The sequence below is a fragment of the Mytilus californianus genome, unplaced genomic scaffold, assembly GCF_021869535.1.
Source record: "Mytilus californianus isolate M0D057914Y unplaced genomic scaffold, xbMytCali1.0.p SCAF_9, whole genome shotgun sequence".
NCBI lineage: Eukaryota > Metazoa > Mollusca > Bivalvia > Mytilida > Mytilidae > Mytilus > Mytilus californianus.
In genome coordinates this window covers 38,136,587-38,159,403 of record NW_026262745.1, presented here as the reverse complement: position 1 = coordinate 38,159,403, position 22,817 = coordinate 38,136,587, and the positions used below count along the sequence as shown (strand labels likewise).

At 34.4% G+C, this 22,817-nt stretch overlaps 2 protein-coding genes across 29 annotated transcripts in view; both read right to left on the bottom strand.

Annotated features, from left to right (window-relative positions):
- LOC127715463 (E3 ubiquitin-protein ligase MYCBP2-like) overlaps positions 1-22,817 on the bottom strand; it is a 129,829-nt gene that overhangs the window by 32,446 nt on the left and 74,566 nt on the right. For 12 of the 28 annotated variants that reach the window (XR_007988438.1, XR_007988436.1, XR_007988437.1 and 9 more), the window contains exons 59-70: positions 21,322-21,432; positions 20,022-20,511; positions 19,638-19,784; positions 17,545-19,159; positions 16,920-17,127; positions 16,227-16,435; positions 15,804-15,977; positions 15,404-15,544; positions 14,681-14,821; positions 12,192-12,221; positions 9,255-9,345; positions 5,190-5,375 (exon numbers count right to left, since the gene is read on the bottom strand). Coding sequence is in view for 17 of the 28 variants with exons in the window: in XM_052221524.1 (XP_052077484.1) it covers positions 5,190-5,375; positions 9,255-9,345; positions 12,192-12,221; positions 14,681-14,821; positions 15,404-15,544; positions 15,804-15,977; positions 16,227-16,435; positions 16,920-17,127; positions 17,545-19,159; positions 19,638-19,784; positions 20,022-20,511; positions 21,322-21,432 (3,543 nt within the window). In the remaining 11 variants the exon portion in view is untranslated. Of the gene's footprint in view, positions 1-4,604; positions 4,680-4,968; positions 5,008-5,189; positions 5,376-9,254; positions 9,346-12,191; positions 12,222-12,272; positions 12,285-14,680; positions 14,822-15,403; positions 15,545-15,803; positions 15,978-16,226; positions 16,436-16,919; positions 17,128-17,544; positions 19,160-19,637; positions 19,785-20,021; positions 20,512-21,321; positions 21,433-22,817 lie in introns of all 28 variants that reach the window. The other 16 variants (XM_052221510.1, XM_052221511.1, XM_052221515.1 and 13 more) reach the window with 8 other exon arrangements.
- LOC127715490 (uncharacterized) lies at positions 1,579-3,547 on the bottom strand. The gene is made up of 2 exons (XM_052221551.1): positions 3,340-3,547; positions 1,579-2,769 (listed from the first exon to the last, which is right to left on the bottom strand). The coding sequence occupies exons 1-2, from the start codon at positions 3,422-3,424 to the stop codon at positions 2,255-2,257; spliced, it is 600 nt and encodes a 199-aa protein (XP_052077511.1). The 5' UTR covers positions 3,425-3,547; the 3' UTR covers positions 1,579-2,254.

Genomic DNA, 22,817 nt, shown 5'->3' with positions numbered 1-22,817 from the left:
GACCACTGAACCATGAAAATGAGGTCAAGGTCAAATGACACCTGCCAGCTAGACATGTACATCTTACAATCATTCCATACACCAAATATAGTAGACCTATTGCATACAGTATAAGAAAAACAGACCAAAACACAAAAACTTAACTATAACCACTGAACCATGAAAATGAGGTCAAGGTCAGGTTGGACATGTACACCTTACAGTCCTTCCATACACTGAATATACTTGACCTATTGCTTATAGTATCTGAGATATGGACTTGACCACCAAAACTTAACCTTGTTCACTGATCCATGAAATGAGGTCGAGTTCAAGTGAAAACTGTCTGACGGGCATGAGGACCTTGCAAGGTACGCACATACCAAACATAGTCATCCTACTACTTATAATAAGAGAGAGTTTAACATTACAAAAAATGTTAACTTTTTTTTCAAGTAGTCACTGAACCATGAAAATGAGGTTAAGGACATTGGACATGTGGCTGACGGAAACTTCGTAACATGAGGCATCCATATACAAAGTATGAAGCAGCCAGGTCTTCCACCTTCTAAAATATAAAGCTTTTAAGAAGTTAGCTGACGCCGCCGCTGCCACATCACTATCCCTATGTCGAGCTTTCTGCGACAAAAGTCGCAGGCTCGACAAAGACTGGAAAATCCCAATAAAACCCCATAACTCAGAAATGTAAAATCTAAAATTTATAAAATTCTAAAGGGAGCTTACGGATTGATAATTTAGTCTTAGATGCAAGATTTTTTTATCAGTTGTTAGTGGCTTTGAACTAGCTGTCAGTAACTGCGAGTACTCTCAGATCTGTACTTAGTGTCTTTTTGTTGTTTGGATGTACAACTAAACGACCACGTCCACTTGTATTTGTATTTATCCATCTGATGAGTTAAGCCTCTTTCAACTGATTTTTATAGTTTGTTCTTATATTGTACTGTTACACCACTGTCCCAGGTTAGGGGGAAGGTTGGGATCCCACTAACATGTTTAACCCCGACACATTCTGTATGTTCATGTATGTGCCTGTCCCATGTCAGGAGCCTGTAATTCAGTGGTTGTCGTTTGTTTATGTGTTGCATATTGGTTATATTCGTTCATTTTTTGTACATAAATTAGGCTGTTAGTTTTCTTGTTTGAATTGTTTTACATTGTCATTTCTGGGCTTTTTATAACTGACTGTGCGGTATGGGCTTTGCTCATTGTTGAAGGCCATACTGTGACCTATAGCTGTTAATTTCTGTGTCATTTGGTCTCTTGTAGAGAGTTGTCTCATTGGCAATCATACCACATCTTCTTTTTTGTATTTACATCAACAGATATAAACAATTCATCAAAGTCAAGGTGAGACAACAAAACTTAGTGGTAAGATCTCTGAAATTTTTTACACGGTACAAGTTTTTCTCATTATTGGAGACTGTAAGATGACAGTAACACCTGTAACTGCTTAAACCCATTTCGTATGCACTTTAGTTCGATAAACTCACTGAATATCATACCACATCTCTTATTTTTATATGCATTACAATTTACATGTGCATGTAATTATAAATATATATATATATCAGAACAAAATTCATTGCGTCACTTTTATTTCTGCATCCTTTGGCACAATACAAGTTCTAAAATTACACAACATAAAACAACTAAATGTTATTTCAGATGAAAGTTTTGTTTCAGTTCCATTCATAGGATTTGTGAGAATTTTGTATGTTTTGCCAAGTCCAATAATTCGCTCTATGTGCACATGTTAATTGGAGACTTTTCTATCCCGTATAAGAGTTTTGGAACTAATTCTGTTTCTTTTTTTGAAAAAAGTTAGCAAACAAATCTTGCACATTTAAACCTTTGTCTGCCATCACACTGTCACCTGGATCACATAATTGAACTACATTTTGTATTCTACATCTTTCAACTATTTCATAGTCACTGGTAGAACCAACATATGCATTAGAGACATAGTTGACTAAACCACCAGGCGTCGAACATTCAAGTATTTTCAGTGTTTCTGTTTTTATATGATGAAAAGGTTGCCTGAGCTCTAGGAGCTTTAGGTTTTATCACGGGATATTCTGTGCTGTCAATAATAATCAAAGTCGTAGGAAACTTTAATTTGAAGTTGGATGGCGAAAAATGCCTGACTAAACCACTAGATGGCCAAGTGTTAGCCTCACACCACTGTTGAGGCATAAAAACAATCCATGTATACACAATATTCTTAACACTAGATTCAATCTAGAATCTAGAAAGTTCAAAGTTGGTTGTATAATGCCTCAATTTCATCAAAGTCATAAAAAAACTGATTTTCAACTGACACCCTATCAATTTGAAAATATATGTATCTCAAACAATGTGCTGTTGGACCAAGTGTGGTCAAAACAAATAAAAATTTAGTGTACAACTCTAAACCGGTATAAAAATGCATGGCTGTGTCACGTGTCTTCATTTCAAAATTCTCTGCTGAAAACATAGACATTGATGGTGTTTGCGTAATTCCATCTTTGAAGCTCAACATTAGCTCGGCAGTTGGTGGTGGACAGTCATAAATCCTTTCTGCAGTATGAATGACTTCTTCAGGAAAACCAACTTTACAATCAAAACTTTCCTCTAGATTTCTACTACAATATTCATCAAGTTTAGTTCTTTTGTTTTCACAGGAAACTGCCCTGATTTTTCTTTTTGCGGACGATTCAGTCTCTTGCTTGGTCCAGGAAAATAGGCTGGGAATGGCAGTAGACTTAAGTCTCTGTATGGTGGGTTTGCGCCCTGAAAAAGGTTATAAAACATTAGATTTTTGATAATTAAATGAAATTCCATTAGCAATGTATACTTTGTATTACCTGGCGAAATATTAACTAGATTTATTCATTACAATCTGGATAAAACTATGTTTGCCTGATTCAATGTATGTTATGTAAGTCCAAAGGACAAACAATGAGAGACTTATGCAACAAACGTACATTGTTTGTACCTAAATAACTATAATATAGATGAGAGCATGTCACTGTTTTGTTCCTGTTAACATTGTCATTGATATTTTTCAAGAAAGTCTATGAGGCATAGCTTATGCATTCCTGTCATTACTACATTAGCATAATTACTGCTAAAATAATTCTCAGTATGATATACCTCTTGTAAGAAATCATTATAATTGTAGCAATCACCAAAAAATCTCACACAGATCACATTGAATCGTAATCCAAAAAATTATGACGTCTTGAATTAACCACCCCCTTTTATTCTAAAACGATAATTGCGGTTGTAAACATACTTTGGTTTATTCGCATGGCGATTACATATATAACTATATATTTCAAAAAGAAAATAGAGTTTTACCATGAATAGTTTCCTGCACGTAGTCTTTTTCAGTAAAATGTGCCCTGCAAACAACAGCTGATTGAGATGGACTCCACGATTTCATCGTGTTCTTGTCCAATCTACGTTTGGGCCATGGCGTTGATCCAACTTTTCCTTCTTTTTAAGTCATTTGGAAATGCATGTCCTCCTCTTAAATGACATCCAGGAACACAACAACAAGTACTTGGCATCGATAATTAATTAAAAATGTAACTGAAATAGTTGCAGTGCAGAAACCGGAACTGGAGGAACAGGATCGGCTACCATGGCGCCACCTATTCAGGAACGATAATTTGCTACTTTATATAACTGCGAAATAACAATAACGTTAGACGGGTTCACGTGCATTGACAGAAATGCGCTTTAAATTGTATAATATAATTAATGTTCAGTCGACTCTTAATTATTATATCAAAGACAGAAATGATTTATAAACATCTAGATTGCAGATAACACTCGAAATTAACCCGAGCTCTTTCCACACGGAATTCAAATAATTCTAGTTTGTCAATCGGTTGACTGCTTATAATGCAAAATACAAATATATCAAAAGTTTTTAAAACTAACAAAACACAATGATCGTTTCTCTATTTCCCAATGTAAATGAAATGAAACAAAAAACATTTTATATCACAATAAGAAGAGGAGAGAATTCAACATTTCCGGATCTACTTGGAGCCTAATGACCCCCCACGTAGATAAGTTGGATATCGCGGAAGGAAGGATTAACCCGGCACCTAGAAAGGCATTAAAGCACTGCCTTTAAAAATTAGCACTTCGGAAGCTGTCAAAAGATTTCAAGACCCCCTTAACATAAAATTGTCCATATTTTGAGTTAGAGCCGATGAAGTTTTCTATAATTTTGATATAATTTGTCCCAAAAGTAGTACAACACACTGTAAAAATATTATTGAGAAAGCGCATGTGGGATTTTTTTAATTTTCATTTATTGTCTAAAAGAAATGCACTACGAAATAACTGTGTACTCGGACCATGTGAATGTAAACCACCTTTGGGAAGGCCTTCATAAAACATGTGATGGTAACCTGACTCAGTACTTACCGCTAAATCTCTGGTATTGTCTATGTGAATGTAAACCACCTTTGGGAAGGCCTTCATAAAACATGTGATGGTTACCTGACTCAGTACTTACTGCTAAATCTCTGGTATTGTCTATGTGAATGTAAACCACCTTTGGGAAGGCCTTCATAAAACATGTGATGGTAACCTGACTCAGTACTTACTGCTAAATCTCTGGTATTGTCTATGTGAATGTAAACCACCTTTGGGAAGGCCTTCATAAAACATGTGATGGTTACCTGACTTGGTACTTACTGCTAAATCTCTGGTATTGACTATGTGAATGTAGACCATCTTTGGGAAGGCCTTCATAAAACATGTGATGGTTACCTGACTTGGTACTTACTGCTAAATCTCTGGTATTGTCTATGTGAATGTAGACCATCTTTGGGAAGGCCTTCATAAAACATGTGATGGTTACATGACTTGGAACTTACTGCTAAATCTCTTGTATTGTCTATGTGAATGTAGACCATCTTTGGGAAGGCCTACATAAAACATGTGATGGTAATCTAACTTGTTACTTACTGCTAAATCTCTAGTATTGTCTATGTGAATGTAAACCACCTTTGGGAAGGCCTATATAAAACATGTGATGGTTATCTGACTTGGTACTTACTGCTAAATCTCTGGTGCTGTCTATGTGAATGTAAACCACCTTTGGGAAGGCCTTCATAAAACATGTGATGGTTACATGACTTGGTACTTACTGCTGAATCCCTGGTATTGTCTATGTGAATGTAGACCACCTTTGGGAAGGCCTTCATAAAACATGTGATGGTTACCTGACTTGGTACTTACTGCTAAATCTCTGGTATTGTCTATGTGAATGTAAACCACCTTTGGGAAGGCCTTCATAAAACATGTGATGGTAACTGATTTAGTTTTGTTCCTGTCCTCATCTCCACTCTCCCAGAATGTTTCTGTTGAGTTATCTAAATAAAAAGAAGAAAAACATAAGGAAAAAAAAGTTCATATTTTTATCTTCTTTATTAATATGACAATTTTAGTTATTAAAATATGACAAATAATCTGACATTAATCCTATATTCATTTTATAACAAGAACATACACCCTTGTAACATTGCTGAATGTTTCCAAATCTATAAATACATTCACAGACTCATTTGCAAAGTGTGCTTATTAGTTTGGCAAACCTGTACAAAAAACTTTCTATGTGCTTGGAAGCTTGCTCCAGAATTGACAAAAACAAATTGATAGGGAACCTCCATCCACAGAATGAAATAGAATATGTCAATATATTGCTGATCGTTTTGTTTTTATCATAAGGACTCCTGTTTTCCTCGCCAATTTAACTCAATGTCATTTAATTGTATGAAGGTACAGAAAGTGTTACTAAACTCCATAAAACAAACAATGTATGTACATTTCTATTCATAATAAGTCTAAAATTAGATACTTGTGTCATTCTTATATCACTGCATCCCATCCAATGTTCTCAATTTCAAAAAGTATGAATATTAGAACACTGACAATAATGCAATATTAATCAATGTGATATATGTCATTTTTATAGAGTATTGATAGTAAAAATTAAGTAAGTTTTGTTTATGGGAATGATCATCAAGCCACATTGTTCACATTTATTTCAGATTACCCCTTGTTGTTAATTGTTCCTCATTAAATTTTTATGTCAAAATCAAAATCACAAGAGCAAATAAATGGTATGGTGTCATAGAGCAAAAGTGGTTTTTGTATGATGTCAATAGGTCTATAATAGCTTACCTGTGAGACTGGATATCATTGCCTGTTTACTAGAAACCTTGATATCTGCTGATGGTGGTCTATAAAAGCTAACCTGTGAGAATGGATATCATTGACTGTCTACTAGAAACCTTTATATCTGCTGATGGTGGTCTATCATAGCTTACCTGTGAGACTGGATATCATTGCCTGTCTACTAGAAACCTTTATATCTGCTGATGGTGGTCTATAATAGCTTACCTGTGAGACTGGATATCATTGCCTGTCTACTAGAAACCCTTTATATCTGCTGATGGTGGTCTATAATAGTTTACCTGTAAGACTGGATATCATTGCCTGTCTACTAGAAACCATGATATCTGCTGGTGGTGGTCTATAATAGCTTACCTGAGAGACTGGATATCATTGCCTGTCTACTAGAAACCTTAGATATCTGCTGATGGTGGTCTATAATAGTTTACCTGTAAGACTGGATATCATTGCCTGTCTACTAGAAACCATGATATCTGCTGATGGTGGTCTATAATAGCTTACCTGAGAGACTGGATATCATTGCCTGTCTACTAGAAACCTTTATATCTGCTGATGGTGGTCTATAATAGCTTACCTGAGAGACTGGATATCATTGCCTGTCTACTAGAAACCTTTATATCTGCTAATGGTGGTCTATAAAGTTTACCTGTGAGACTGGATATCATTGCCTGTCTACTAGAAACCTTTATATCTGCTGATGGTGGTCTATAATAGCTTACCTGTGAGACTGGATATCATTGCCTGTCTACTAGAAACCTTTATATCTGCTGATGGTGGTCTATCATAGCTTACCTGAGAGACTGGATATCATTGCCTGTCTACTAGAAACCTTTATATCTGCTGATGGTGGTCTATAATAGCTTACCTGAGAGACTGGATATCATTGCCTGTCTACTAGAAACCTTTATATCTGCTGATGGTGGTCTATAATAGCTTACCTGTGAGACTGGATATCATTGCCTGTCTACTAGAAACCTTGATATCTGCTGATGGTGGTCTATAATAGCTTACCTGAGAGACTGGATATCATTGCCTGTCTACTAGAAACCTTTATATCTGCTGATGGTGGTCTATAATAGCTTACCTGAGAGACTGGTAATCATTGCCTGTCTACTAGAAACCTTTATATCTGCTGATGGTGGTCTATAATAGCTTACCTGTGAGACTGGATATCATTGCCTGTCTACTAGAAACCCTTTATATCTGCTGATGGTGGTCTATAATAGTTTACCTGTAAGACTGGATATCATTGCCTGTCTACTAGAAACCATGATATCTGCTGGTGGTGGTCTATAATAGCTTACCTGAGAGACTGGATATCATTGCCTGTCTACTAGAAACCTTTATATCTGCTGATGGTGGTCTATAATAGCTTACCTGTGAGACTGGATATCATTGCCTGTCTACTAGAAACCTTGATATCTGCTGATGGTGGTCTATAATAGCTTACCTGAGAGACTGGATATCATTGCCTGTCTACTAGAAACCTTTATATCTGCTGATGGTGGTCTATAATAGCTTACCTGAGAGACTGGATATCATTGCCTGTCTACTAGAAACCTTTATATCTGCTGATTGATTGATTGATTGTTGTTTGCTTTACGCCGCATTAGCACAGAAAGGCTATATCGCGGCGAGAGCTAATTCGAATATTATAACAATTTAAGGTATATTTTTAAAATCAGACAAAAGGTCTTTCAATAAACTAAAATTCTAGACTAAAGCAAATTGATTATTTACAAATAAAAATCAACACTAAGATAACGTGATAAAAATTAAAATCGTTTTAAATATAACAACATTTTTATATTTTATAATATATTCCAATTTCTTTTAAGAATGAAACAATATTTGTAAATGGAATATTATTAAATAAATCATACATATTATTGACATTGAAATGCTTCTTCCGAATATCAGCAAAGTCTATATCTGCTGATGGTGGTCTATAATAGCTTACCTGTGAGACTGGATATCATTGCCTGTCTACTAGAAACCCTTTATATCTGCTGATGGTGGTCTATAATAGTTTACCTGTAAGACTGGATATCATTGCCTGTCTACTAGAAACCATGATATCTGCTGGTGGTGGTCTATAATAGCTTACCTGAGAGACTGGATATCATTGCCTGTCTACTAGAAACCTTTATATCTGCTGATGGTGGTCTATAATAGCTTACCTGTGAGACTGGATATCATTGCCTGTCTACTAGAAACCTTGATATCTGCTGATGGTGGTCTATAATAGCTTACCTGAGAGACTGGATATCATTGCCTGTCTACTAGAAACCTTTATATCTGCTGATGGTGGTCTATAATAGCTTACCTGAGAGACTGGATATCATTGCCTGTCTACTAGAAACCTTTATATCTGCTGATTGATTGATTGATTGTTGTTTGCTTTACGCCGCATTAGCACAGAAAGGCTATATCGCGGCGAGAGCTAATTCGAATATTATAACAATTTAAGGTATATTTTTAAAATCAGACAAAAGGTCTTTCAATAAACTAAAATTCTAGACTAAAGCAAATTGATTATTTACAAATAAAAATCAACACTAAGATAACGTGATAAAAATTAAAATCGTTTTAAATATAACAACATTTTTATATTTTATAATATATTCCAATTTCTTTTAAGAATGAAACAATATTTGTAAATGGAATATTATTAAATAAATCATACATATTATTGACATTGAAATGCTTCTTCCGAATATCAGCAAAGTCTATATCTGCTGATGGTGGTCTATAATAGCTTACCTGTGAGACTGGATATCATTGCCTGTCTACTAGAAACCCTTTATATCTGCTGATGGTGGTCTATAATAGTTTACCTGTAAGACTGGATATCATTGCCTGTCTACTAGAAACCATGATATCTGCTGGTGGTGGTCTATAATAGCTTACCTGAGAGACTGGATATCATTGCCTGTCTACTAGAAACCTTTATATCTGCTGATGGTGGTCTATAATAGCTTACCTGTGAGACTGGATATCATTGCCTGTCTACTAGAAACCTTGATATCTGCTGATGGTGGTCTATAATAGCTTACCTGTGAGACTGGATATCATTGCCTGTCTACTAGAAACCTTTATATCTGCTGATGGTGTCAAATCTTTCAGGTTACATATAGAGTAAGTAGCCTTTAAAATAAAAATAATGTGTTTGTTGATTAGTTAATCATGGTTTAACAATATAATAATGTTGAGGTGGTATCAAAGTATTGATACCAGATTAGATGATAAAAACAAGAATTATGATTGTATGATTGATTGATTGGTGTTAAACTCCACTTTCAGCACGATTGGGATGTTTCTTCGCAGTCAGTTTTTTTGGTGGAGGAAGCCAGAGTGCCAAGAGAGAACCATCGACCTTCAGTAGGAAAACTGACAATCCTAGTCAATTAAGATTGAAGTCAAAGGCACCTACCATGTGCCAGATTCGAACTCACAACCTTAGTGTTGACAGGCTAGTGATACAGTTCGACTAATTCCCTAATTCCTAAACAGTTGGGACCATAACCCCCAAAATCAATCCCAACCTTCCTTTAATGGTTATTAACCTTGTGTTAAAATTTTATTGATTTCTATTTACTTATACTAATGTTATTATCCGGAAACCATCTGTCTTAGGACGACGCTGACGACGACGACGACGACAACGTGATACCAATATACGACCAAAAAATTTTTAATTTTTGCGGTCGTATAAAAATGTGCTGAATACATGTTGGGGAGAGAAAAAAAGACTATCTATATATTAAAGTAAGAAGATGTGGTATGATTGCCAATGAGACAACTCTCCACAAGAGACTAACCGACACAGAAATTAACTATAGGTCACCATACGGCCTTCAAAAATGAGTAAAACCCATACCACATAGTCAGCTATAAAAGCCCCGAAACGACAAATGTAAAACAATTCAAACGAGAAGATTAACAGCCTGATTTATGTACAAAATAATGAACGAAAAACAAATATGATATACACATTTCCAAATGTAGGTCATTAATTTTCTTCTTTTTTTTTTTATATATATCAATGAAATTTGAAAAAAATACAGGAAACAAATTTGATAGGTTGTCAATAACTGATATATTCAAACAAAGACAAATGGTATAAACACTTTCTACAGCTGAAAACAAAGCATTGATTGGTTGTTTTTTTGTGTTTTTGGTAGCTGTCTCACTGATAAATATATGACCAACATCATCTTCCATACATTTTTTGTGAATTTTATTATATACAAGTTAAAAACCTTATGATTTCATATGCCATTTGACTAGATCATCTTCCATGTTAGAGACATTCCACATCGCACTAAGGTTTATAAGTACAGATATAGAAGTGTAAGCATGCTAATACCACAACAGGCAAATAACCATAACCAACCTATAATCAACCCCAGGTACTATAAATTCCCTTTTCCCAATTTTTGAAATCCAATAAAATAAAAAGCACCACTAAAGTATTTCAATTATTTTTCTTATATTCTTAAAATTTTATTTTATTTGTCATTTCAGAGTTTAAAATGTCATTGAAGAAGCTGAGAAGTTACTACATATAACTTAACTATACTAAACAACAAAAGAATCACGTAACCTCAATTAATAGCTCCTAAGTAAAAAAAATTCTATTGCTTATAACTTTTTAAAAAGTGATTGAAATGTGTCAAAAAAAAGACACTTAAGCATAAACATCAAATTCTGTGAGAAAGATTTTTTTCAGATTCCAAACTTCTCAAAAAACCCTACATTTTCAATCCAAAAACAGAGAATACTGACAAATTAGTGAAAACTGAAGTTGCTTGTATTTTTTCACCTGAAACCAAGGAGAATGATGTTGCTGTTCAGTTTCTTAATATATTTTTTCTCACATCCAATTTGAAATTTGACTTATGTTGGACTTGACTTCTGATTTTTTTTTTATGAAATCCCTATCATGGCCATAAAAATTAAAATATCTCTGTTAACCCTAGTATTAATTTCAAGGTAATGCTTTAAATATGCATTTTTTTCTGGATTAACAAGAAATGGTGAAACTACTATACATAAGAAGAAGTAGTGCGTTATTTATGTTGCTGATTACAAATCAACATAATTTTACTAGAAAGACCAGTAAGAAAAATTATGATAAGAATTTTAGTTTTAAAAGTTTTAATAATCTACTTCTGTGAAATTCTTCATTTTTCTTAATAAGTTTCAGGGGTTGGGGTGCACCCAGCACCCCATACCCCTGAACAGAATGTGAAATACTGCTAATGCTACATTCATGAAAACATTAATATACAACTAAAACACAAAGCATTAGTATTGTCTGTATAGTTATGAGTTGCATTTAGTTTTCCTCTTTTTGAAGAAATGAATAAAAAAAACTTTCATGTTAAAATGCGAATTTTACAGAAGCATAACTTAAGATATAGGATATAACCTTATGCTCAAAGATCCATCAATCAGACATAGCCATAAGAATACCAAATATCAAAAGTCTCCTTTAAGTACTTCTTCTAATATACCTAATCTAAAACTTCATAAAGGCTCATTTAGAATTTCAGTCATCAGAGCAAAATGACGGTGACCTATACTTGCTTAAATTGGCTTCATTTAGACTCTGTTGAATAGTTGTCTCATTGGCAATCATACCACATCTCTTAATTTCATATTGATAGGACAGAACCTAATTTCATACATGAAATAATCTGTACATCTGCTATTCAATTATCACACTAAATATCAATGGTCTTTTACAATATTTTTCAAAACTTGAAAAAAATATCAAAGTCATCATTTTTTTTCTACAATGAACTCCATCAGGACACTAACCATCAATATATTATCACAGACAAGATCTCCACCATGGGAAAAGTAATACCATTTATCTTCTGTGAAATCTATGCAAGCGTGACAATGACAAAAACCTTGCAGATTTTCCATTGAATATTTACATCAATCACACATAAAAATTAAATATTGCACACTTAAAAACTTACCACCCAAGACTGAATTCTACTCTTAGTAATCTATGTTATAATATATAAAAGATGCAAGTACAAGTAGATCAAAATACTTACACGAATCTTAGTCTGTTTAAATTGTAATGCAAACTTTCAAATTAGTACTGTTATGCTTTCCATGGTGAATAACTAAAATATTTTTTGATGTGATTTGAAAAATGCAGTGGTGGAATTGTAGCAACTAAGATTACAAAAACTTGCAGGGTCCTTCCAAACTAACCTAGAATATATGTAACAAAGGATTGAAAAAGCTCCTTTGGGCCTAAGTATCCAGGAATTCTGCTCTAAACATGAGTAATTAAACTTCATCATGGAAGGGAATTATTAGAGAAGAAAATTCACAACAATATTTCAAAACAATTTTTTTTTAATTAACAAAAAAATTCCACTTAATCAGGCTGAAAATTGAAACATGCTGATATTTTTTCACAGTGGCAGATCTATCCCTGTTGAAAGTGTTTCTATTTAACCCAATTATTAACTTTACATGGATGAATCAAGATCATAGCATGCAAGACACACTTCATAAAAGTAACAAAAATATCAATTCAAAGTCAAAACCAATTACATAAAAAAACAAATCTAAAAAAAGAAAATAAACACAACATAAAGAAAACTAGATGCTCTCAAGAGCCTGTGTCGCTCACCTGATTCTACTTTGGTTTTGGAAATCATGTAAAAATAGATTAAAATCATAACAGATACCCTAATAATGAGTGAGGCCAAATTTGGTTTAATATTGGTCCTGTAATTTAATAAAAATCCTGGTGGCCATCTTAAACAGAAAATCGGCAACAAAGTAGCAACACTTAATCAGCACCTCATAAGAAACATTTATGCCATGTTTTGGTTTCATTCCATTCAGTGCACCTCTAGAAGAAGCATTTGTATGTATTTCCCATAGGGTCTTATGTTAAAGGAAGTCCCCCCATTGGCGGCCATCATGGATGAAGGATCAGCTTCAAAGTAACAAAACTTAGTCAGCACCTCATAAGGAACATTCATGCCATGTTTGGTTTCAATCCATTCAGTATGTGGTTCTCTAAAAGAAGACATTTGTATGTATTGTCCATAGGGTCCTTTGTTAAAGATTGTCCCCATCTGGCAGCCATCATGGATGAAGGATCAGCACCTCAAAAGGAACATGCATGCCATGTTTGGTTTCATTCCATTAAATGGTTCTCTAAAAGAAAACATTTGTACATATTTCTCATAGGGTCCTATGTTAAACTAAGTCCTCCGCTGGCGGCCATCTTAGATTATGGATCGGCTTCATAGTAACAACACTTGGTCAGCACCTAATAAGGAACATTCATGCCATGTTTGGTTTCATTGCATTCAGTGGTTCTCTAAAAGAAGACATTTGTATGTATTTCCCATAGGGTCCTATGTTAAACTAAGTCCCCCGCTGGCTGATCCATCTTGGATGATGGATCAGCTTCAAAGTAACAACACTTGGTCAGCACCTCATAAGGAACATTCTTGCCATGTTTGGTTTCATTCCATTCAGTGGTTCTCTAAAAGAAGACATTTGTATGTATTTCCCATAGTGTCCCATGTTAAACTAAGTCCCCTGCAGGCAGCCATCTTGGATTATGGATCAGCTTCAAAGTAACAACACTTGGTCAGCACCTCATAAGGAACATTCTTGCCATGTTTGGTTTTATTCCATTCAGTGGTTCTCTAAAAGAAGACATTTAAAATTGAGAATGGAAATGGGGAATGTGTCAAAGAGACAACAACCCGACCATAGAACAGACAACAGCAGAAGGTCACTACAAGAAGACATTTGTATGTATTTCCCATAGGGTCCCATGTTAAAATAAGTCCCCCGCTGGCGGCCATCTTGGATTATGGATTGGCTTCAAAGTAACAACACTGGGTCAGCACCTCATAAAGAACATTCATGCCATGTTTGGTTTCATTCCATTCAGTGGTTCTCTAAAAGAAGACATTTGTATGTATTTCTGATAGGGTCCCATGTTAAACTAAGTCCCCTGCAGGCAGCCATCTTGGATTATGGATCGGCTTCAAAGTAACAACACTCGGTCAGCACCTCATAAGAAACATTCATGCCATGTTTGGTTTCATTCCATTCAGTGGTTCTCTAAAAGAAGACATTTGTATGTATTTCCCATAGGGTCCTATGTTAAACTAAGTCCCCCGCTGGCGGCCATCTTGGATGATGGATCGGCTACAAAGTAACAACACTTGGTCAGCACCTCATTAGGAACATTCATGCCATGTTTGGTTTCATTCCATTCAGTGGTTCTCTAGAAGAAGTTCAAAATGTAAAAAGTTAACGCCGACGCTGGACGACGGACGCCAAGTGATGAGAAAAGCTCACTTGGCCCTTTGGGCCAGGTGAGCTAAAAAGGAGTTATCCAATTCATTCAGCTTTGAAAAAAGGGGAACACATACATCTTACAATAATTGAACCACTACCAAACAATAAACTATTTTACCTGTGGTGAGTCAGCAGTTTCTTCACTCTCCTCCTCAGATTTACTGAGTATTCTACTGATGTTACTGAAAACATGGCTTTCATGGAGGAACTGATGATCTGACGGTCGGAAATTTAAACAGAAACAATGGACTGCCATTTGCTGTAATGATAAAGAAAGCTGCATTTTATTCCCTAGAGATTTATAATCAGCCATTAAAAACTAATATTATATTTTATTTCTTAAGAACTGCTATAGGCCATTTAATATGTGCAGAATAAAAATTTCAATTTTTCAAATTTGCTCTTCTAATGTTGTTTTTGCAAACATTTTAATTAATACAAGATGCTGAGCTGTCTTATCACAGTATACGTAGTTGGAATACAAAACAAATTGATTTACTACGTTAGTTTATAACAATAAAAGAGATGCTCCTTAAAAAATTTGATATTCTTGTGAATATTTTGAGCAATTAAATCATATGACTGGTTCTACAAAGTAAGCTACTCAGAGAACACACTAACAAACTGCTGTTCATATTTTCTGCAATCAAGTTTCACTCTATTTTTTAATATACACACCACATCCTAAACTCTTCATCGAACTTGTAATTCTAGTGAAAAAGTACCTACCCTGCATATAACATATGTTTAGAAGGAACAGTTCTCCTGAAAATGTCATATAGTTGAAAGCATATATGGAACATATAAATTTCACACACAAGAAAGCATGTCTGAAACATACCTGTATAGGTGATCCCCATGGTAACTGCATCATGACATCAGCTGTCGTCTGCAGTAATGTATGGAACACTTCTAACAATGGTTCAACTGCCTGCCCTGCTACAGTCACATCTTGTAATGGATGTTCACAAACTGGTGCATCCTGGGATATTCAAAATGAAATGTTAACACAAATTTTTACTTGGATGGTCATTTTTAGTTCATAAAAAACATGCATATGTTTGTTTGGTAGTTTGACTGACAAATCTAAAAAAAAAAAAAAAAAACAAATATTGAAGAAGCAAAAGATAATATTTATGCATTTGAATTACATGTAATAGTACAGTAATCAATTATGTCATACTCATTGTTATCAAAATGCTATATATCAAAATTATTATTTCTAAAGAAAAAATCTGCACCTCTTGATCTTTTTTCACTTCTTTCTTCTTTTTCTCTTTCTCTTTCCCTTTCTCTGGTTCTTCCTCCTCCTCCTCTTCTTCCTCAGAGGGAGGTGTTAGTGAGGCCACGAAAAACCACATCAAATCATGTAAACATACAATCTGTGTCACACTTCTCAGTAACCAGTTCAATGCCTGCAATAGTGTAATGGACACAATAGAAACAAACTCAAATTTTGATAGCATTATTTGTATGCAGCATTTCCTGAAAAAGAATTATATAAACTCACACTTGTGTCCATTGTTCAACAATCGCAATAATAAATGCATGCAATAATTTCTGAATTTACAGTAGCTTGAATGCTTATGCTGTTGTTATGTTTTATTTAGTATGTTTGGGTATTTATCCAATTTTATCTTTTGTTCTACAGTATAGTTTCTAACCTGCATGCCAAATACTCTACAAGCTGCCTTCCTCAGTGCTTGTCTCATGGCTAGTTGTAACCCATCCAGATCATGTCTCTGGACTATGAATGACATCACAGGTCTCTGTAATGTTCTGTCCCCATCATTTTCTGAACCACCCTTGTCTACAGACTTTATAAGTGCAGACATGGCAGCTGATGGATGTTTTAACAGGGACATCCCTCCATCTAGAAAAATAAACCTAGAAAACTTCACCATGTGACACAGTGTGCATGCATCAATTAAGCTTTCAATATTTATACTGTATATGTTGATTAATTTGTCTTCAAAATATAAAATGTCATTTCATGTAAAAGAATCAGATGCCCCAGTGATAAATTCTTTGCTCTGAGGATATCTGTGTTTTTCCTCTTTGACACAATGAACCTTTTATAAATTCATTTAAATATTGAATATTCAGCAAATGTTCCACACATTGTGCTATATTGGCACAGGAAAAGTTTGCAAGAAGATGTATCCAGGGACAAAGTTGAAGAGTTATTTCATAGATGATTAGAAGTTCAATATAAAATTGCACTTAGTCTCTATTTCCTGATCCAAACACAAAAGTTCTGACAGCAAGATAGCCTACTAGGCCTCTGTTTCTTCTGCTTTCCAGATTTTCTTCTTTCCTTATAATTGAAAATCTTATATTCTAATGTAGAAATATACCTGTGACACCTCCACTGTTATTTCTCCGTCGACCAGAAAACTTATTCCTATCGTTATTGTCATCATTATCAGATACATATTCTGATATACTTCTTTGGAAGGCTGTCTTCTTAGGAATTTGATCCTGTTCAGATTCTGGACTGGTACCTGCACTCCTGGGTGTCAGTTTGTTGTCAGAAGCATTGCTGTTGTTTTCCACATTAAAGTCCTGTTACAAAAATATAGTTATTAATGTATGTATTTAATTAAACATTCTCATAACAGTTGTTTTAAAATGATTTGATGTATTAAAGTTTTTCTTTCAGAATCAATTAACACTATCTATAACTTCCATGATTGTTTACCTTTTCTTTCATCATGGTTTTCCCCTCCCACTTGCGCTGTGCCGTTGCTGAACTAACCAGAGGTCTTGACATTAAGGTCAATGCAGATGGAAAAGCTAATGGCTAATTGAGAGTAACAGAAGACAATAACTCAATAATAGTACATTTATGAAGATTTTCATAAGATAGAGGATTTTCTTTTTAAAGAAAGTCCACATACATGTGTTTGAATTTTTTAAATTTAAGGTATCATATGACTTTAAAAAAATAATAATACAATAGAAGATACAATACAACCATACCTTAGGACTAGGAGGTGATATATGTGACAGTGCTGGTCTCATGTCCTGTCCTAGTGAACCTGACCTAGCTAATGGACTGTGTCTAGGTTCTGTCGGCAGCCTAGGTCTGGTGAATGACACATTTCTAGTTGCTATACTCATAGATCCAGATCTAACAAATACTCTCTCATCAGCATCAATGTAGAAATCGTCAGCGAAAGCAGAGTCAGAATTCTGAGCTCCTTGTCGTACAAGAAATGTGAAGGGAACCGGTGGAAATGGATTAAGCTCTTGTCCGTACTCTTCATACACACTAGGAAGCAATAAATCTGAGTTATGTTGGTTATTATGCTTTTTATGTGATTGGACTGGCAATGTGAAACCTGAAGCACTGGCTAGGTCTAATAAAAACATGGCATTAGCTTTCAACACAACATGAGGATCCTGAGGGCTCAGAATTGCTTGAGCTCTAGACTGAGCATTTTTCTTCTTTAATTTCTTAGCTTTGTCTTTCTCTTTCTGTTGTTGTTTTTTATCCTTCAGATATTTGTCTCTACATGTTTCACAAATCAAATACCATCCACTTCCGCCATAACCCCCTTCCCCACAGTTGCCAGCCCATCCACCACAAAAGTTTCCACTACTGTTGTATCCCTTGCCTCCTGCATGTCTGCCACAACCAGGGTGGGCCTGTCGCATGTGGTATGTCACAGGATGTGGAAAAGTTCCCCCACATAATTCACACCAGGTGTCACCCTTATATGCAGCACCCCCTCCTCCTCCTCCTCCAAAGATTCCAACCATAGCTTCTCCAATAGCATTTCCTCTCATTACCTGTTTGTGCTCTTTCTTTTTCTTATTCTTCTTTTCCTTCTCTTTCTCTTTGTCTTTCTTTTCCCCTTTCTTTGCTTTCAATGTCACAGCAGCACTTGGGTACACCAAATCTTGTAAAATTACTCGTAATATTCCACATGACAATTCTTCCCAGAAATACACCAAGTGTTGTAAAGTAAGAGGAAGAGCAGATGACTTATCTTTGTCTTTGTCAAGGTCATCTTGTCCAAAATGGCTGACACTACCTTCTGACTTATGTCTTTCTACAGGTTTCTTGTTATACTTCAATTCTTTGGCCAATACAGGGGAGTCAGACTTGTCACTTTTGTCCGATTTGTCAGACTTATCTGACTTCTCAGAATCACTTCTTAAAAACTGGGGTTCTAAATTAAATCGAACCCTTGCTTCATTTATGTTAATATTTTCCCTCGTTTTATTAAGTTCTTTGCTTGAATCGGTAGCATGCCTGACTCGAATATTTTTCTCCTGTTTCTTCTTACTGGCAAATTTGGACATTTCCTTTTTCAAATCTGGATGAAATTTCAAAAAGGAGGCACAGGCCATAGCATCATGGACAATACCTTCATGCCAAAGGAAGGCAGCAAACACAGCTCTCAAACATTCTGCTACAGATGGGGATAAGGCCTCTTTCACTGGCTCTTTGGGTTTTTCAAGGATGGTTGAAGTGGAGGAAGACCTATTTCTGGCCACAGGAGCTATATCTTGAATAGAAGGTGAATTTGGTCTGTCACGTTTTGACCGTAGTTGTCTTCTATCTTTACGCCCTGGTTTAGGAGACATCCTTAAAATGTAAAATGATACAAATAATTTTTGATTATTTTTGTATTTAATGTGGATTCATTTAAATTTCGAGGATTGAGGAAAAATGCTATTTTCTTTGATATTTGATTTTGTGGTTTTGCCAAATTTTGCACACAAGCCTATAGAAAATTTGTACTTCCTTAAACATTTAAATTTGTGGTTCACCTCTGCCCATGAAATCCACATACATTGGTATTCTACGAAAAATAATGAATCCACAGTATTACTTGAACTTCTATTAATAGAACATTCTAAAGTGTCAACATCATTTTAAAAGTCAAACAAACAATTAAATAAAGTTATAAAATGTCAAATCCCTTCATCTATTTTCTCAGAACCATATTGCAATTAATTATCATACACCTGATATAATTTCATCAAAATCATACCAAATGTAAGGTAAGTATTGAAGAAAAAAAACTATTTCATCATAACAGAATATTAAGTAAAAGTTCTACCTTGGTGACTCATCTTTAGCTGAACCAGATCCTATGTTGAAGTATTTATCAGCAGCAGTCTGGTCTGATCCTAGTACAGGTGATGATCTAGGGGAGTTGTGATGTAGTAAAGGACTGCTCCCTCTCCTAGGACTTCCTCTCTGTGGACTGAAATCAAAATAAAATGACAATTTAAAGACAGGGGGTTAATCAAGTTAAACCAGATAAAAAAACATGTGTGTTCTAGGACTTAAAATTTGGACTGAAATATTACTCATGGTGTATAATTATATTGAACTTAGAACTAATATTATCCAATTCTAAATAAATTAGCTGAACAGAAAAACTTTTTTCATATTTTTAAGGATATTATACAGCAGTTTTCAGAAAAGTATTGTAACACACCTAATAGTTCTAACAGGAGAAGTGTGCCTAGGACTTCCAAAACTTTCCCTCCTCTGAGGCACAGGACTTCCAATACTGTCCTTTCTCCCAGGGAGTGTTGGAGGACTTCCAAAACTGTCTCTCCTAGTTGGTACTGTTGCATGACTGTTACTCAGTAAACTCTCTCTCAAAGGTGATGACCTCCCATCTTTTGAAGCATCCGACAATCTCCCCTTCATTACAGGAGAGCCAGGAGGTGACTGGGAGAAGCGATCAAACGATGGTTCTTTTTTTAAATTTTTTTTCCGTATAGGTATAGGACTATCTGGTGGTGTTGTGAAAAGTTCTTCCTTCAGTGAAGCTTGTGATGAAGACTCAGACACCACAGTTTTAGAATCTGATTTGGAAAGTTTTGGACTAAGGCTCCTTATGGGGGAGCCTGTTCTTGGAGAATCTGATTTCGAATGTTTTGGACTGAGACTCCTTATAGGGGAGCCTGTTCTTGGAGAACCTGAAATAAGAAGAGATACATTTTTTCACCAAGTTATGACAGCAATGGCTTTCTCTACATAATTTATGTACATTTGGCCTTCAAAATTTTTATCTGTAAGAATCTTGATGATAGCAAATTTGTTGATACTGACATGATTGAAAGGATACACTTCATCTGTAAATTTCCAATTAGTGTATTATGTTTTTGTTTTTATGCTGAGATATTCCCTCCAGCAAAAAGGACCTAACCTAAGTAAAAATTGTCGTTTCTGTCTAGGGCCTTACATTCTTAATGGTTGCAAAACTTTCCTATTTTTTTTACTTCCCAAACTTTTGACCTGAAATGTATCTGATGAAAGTTATTCCAGAACTACTGTAGTGTTCATTGTAATCCATATTATGCTTTCATTTTATTCTTCTTTTGTTAACAGTAACAATAAGATTATGTAAAGAAGCATTTGACTAAGTTCAGAGGTGAAATTTTCCTCAGAGTATAAAGATCTAAATCTGTATGCTTTTAAAGTGGCCCCAAACAGTTTGATAAATTTTTGTAAACCTCACATTTTAAAGTTAAAACACTTTTACTATCTTGAGTGTACAAAATATCAACAGGTTTGTATGGTCGAATTCATTTTTAACATTTTCAAACTGTTTATTTCAAATGATTTGTTAAAAGGTTATAAATACATATAATTTTGAATTTGTATTTTTCAATCAACAGCTAAAGATCAAAAGGTGTGAAATAAAAGATCTTTTATTTCACACATTTTCTCTGTTCACTTTTGTACAATTATAATAAATAATTACAGTGCTAATAATAGCTTTTTACCTGCAACATCTGGGGCCAGGTGAGGACTAGAACTTCTGGATCCTGATTTTTTAGGGGTCCCAGGAGGGGATGGTACTGGTGTTGGACCATTTCCATTGGCTCTACTCTCACCTGAAATGACAAAATTTATAAATATATTTCCCGACTGCAAACATATCATAATATCCTATATTTGTTCAAGTTATCTTAGTTTATGGAATCCATTGTAAAGTGCCATAAGAACATTTTAATATTCAAGCAATTTAAGAATAAGGTAAAAAAATATACAGTTCTGTTTTCTGTATTCCTTCCTACCCTCAATTTTCATGCCTACCCTGACACATTTTATGGTCATTTTTAGTCAATAAAGCACTGTAAAAATAAAGACATTTTTGGTTAAGAAACTTTCAAGTCCAAAAAATTTCCCTATATTATTCAAAATTAAAAATTGTAAAAAGATAATTTGCCTACCCAATTTTTTTTCTTTATGGAGGCAGTCAAGAAGTATATAATTGTTTTGGCCTAGTATAGAAACATAAATAATTCATAGATTTCTGAGTTACACAATGCTCACAAATAAAGACTAGAAAGTGTATGAAAGACTCCTACAAAGTAGCTTGTGATCTTATAAATTAAACACTACATATATATCTTAAATTCTAAATCAGATTTATTATAAATCAGCAAGTTTAAATAGCATAAAATAACAGTTTCAAAATAAGTGAACACAAAATCTAGTGAAAAAATTGACATTCATCATCTCATATCCAATTATTTAAAAATCCAAACATTTCTTGTAATTCAAAAGAACTTGATTTAATTATTTTTCATTGTGTTACTGGGTTGCTGTTTTCTCTGATTTATACTTTATGTCTGTGTCTGTTTATATATAAAGACAATTCAAATTATTGTCATAAAAGGATATTGTTGCTATGGCTTATATGCATAATTTTAAAACCAAATAACTATTATATACATGTATAAGTAATTAATGACCAGATCTGTGTATATTAGTAAATGGCCTTTTTCTATCAATCTTTTATTTTTATTCATCTTTCTTTATTTTTGCCATTTTTGAGAAAGTGAGTGAATATACGCTACAAGCTATAGATAAAATGGTGAGTGAAAGTACATTGCTGCATAGCTAACTACAAAGAACAATAAACATCAAAATAATAAAATAATATAGGCTTACAACACATAAAATATCATACTAAATAATATTCATAAAATGACATCGTACAAAACAACAATTATGTTACCATAACAACATCAATAAGCATTGTCAGCATCGTTACCTATAATGGCCGCCAGCCTTTTTATAGATGTACTCCTAATAACATCTAATTCTTCATGCCTAAACCATGTGGACACTTGTTTATAATTTTTACTTGAAGGTGAACATGACTTCACTGAGCAGCAAAACAAAATTAAAAACAGGCAAAATCGTTAATCATTGGTCAAAGCACCATGCTAACTTAAATAAAGCATTTTTTTACATGACTGGTATACACAAA

What these genes read in the sequence shown, in the direction of transcription:
- LOC127715490 (XM_052221551.1), bottom strand. Translation starts at nt 3,424, where the DNA reads ATGAAATCGTGGAGTCCATCTCAATCAGCTGTTGTTTGCAGGGCACAT. An exon ending in CGTGCAGGAAACTATTCATG is followed by an intron (nt 2,770 to 3,339) that starts GTAAAACTCTAT and finishes AACCTTTTTCAG; the next exon opens with GGCGCAAACCCACCATACAG.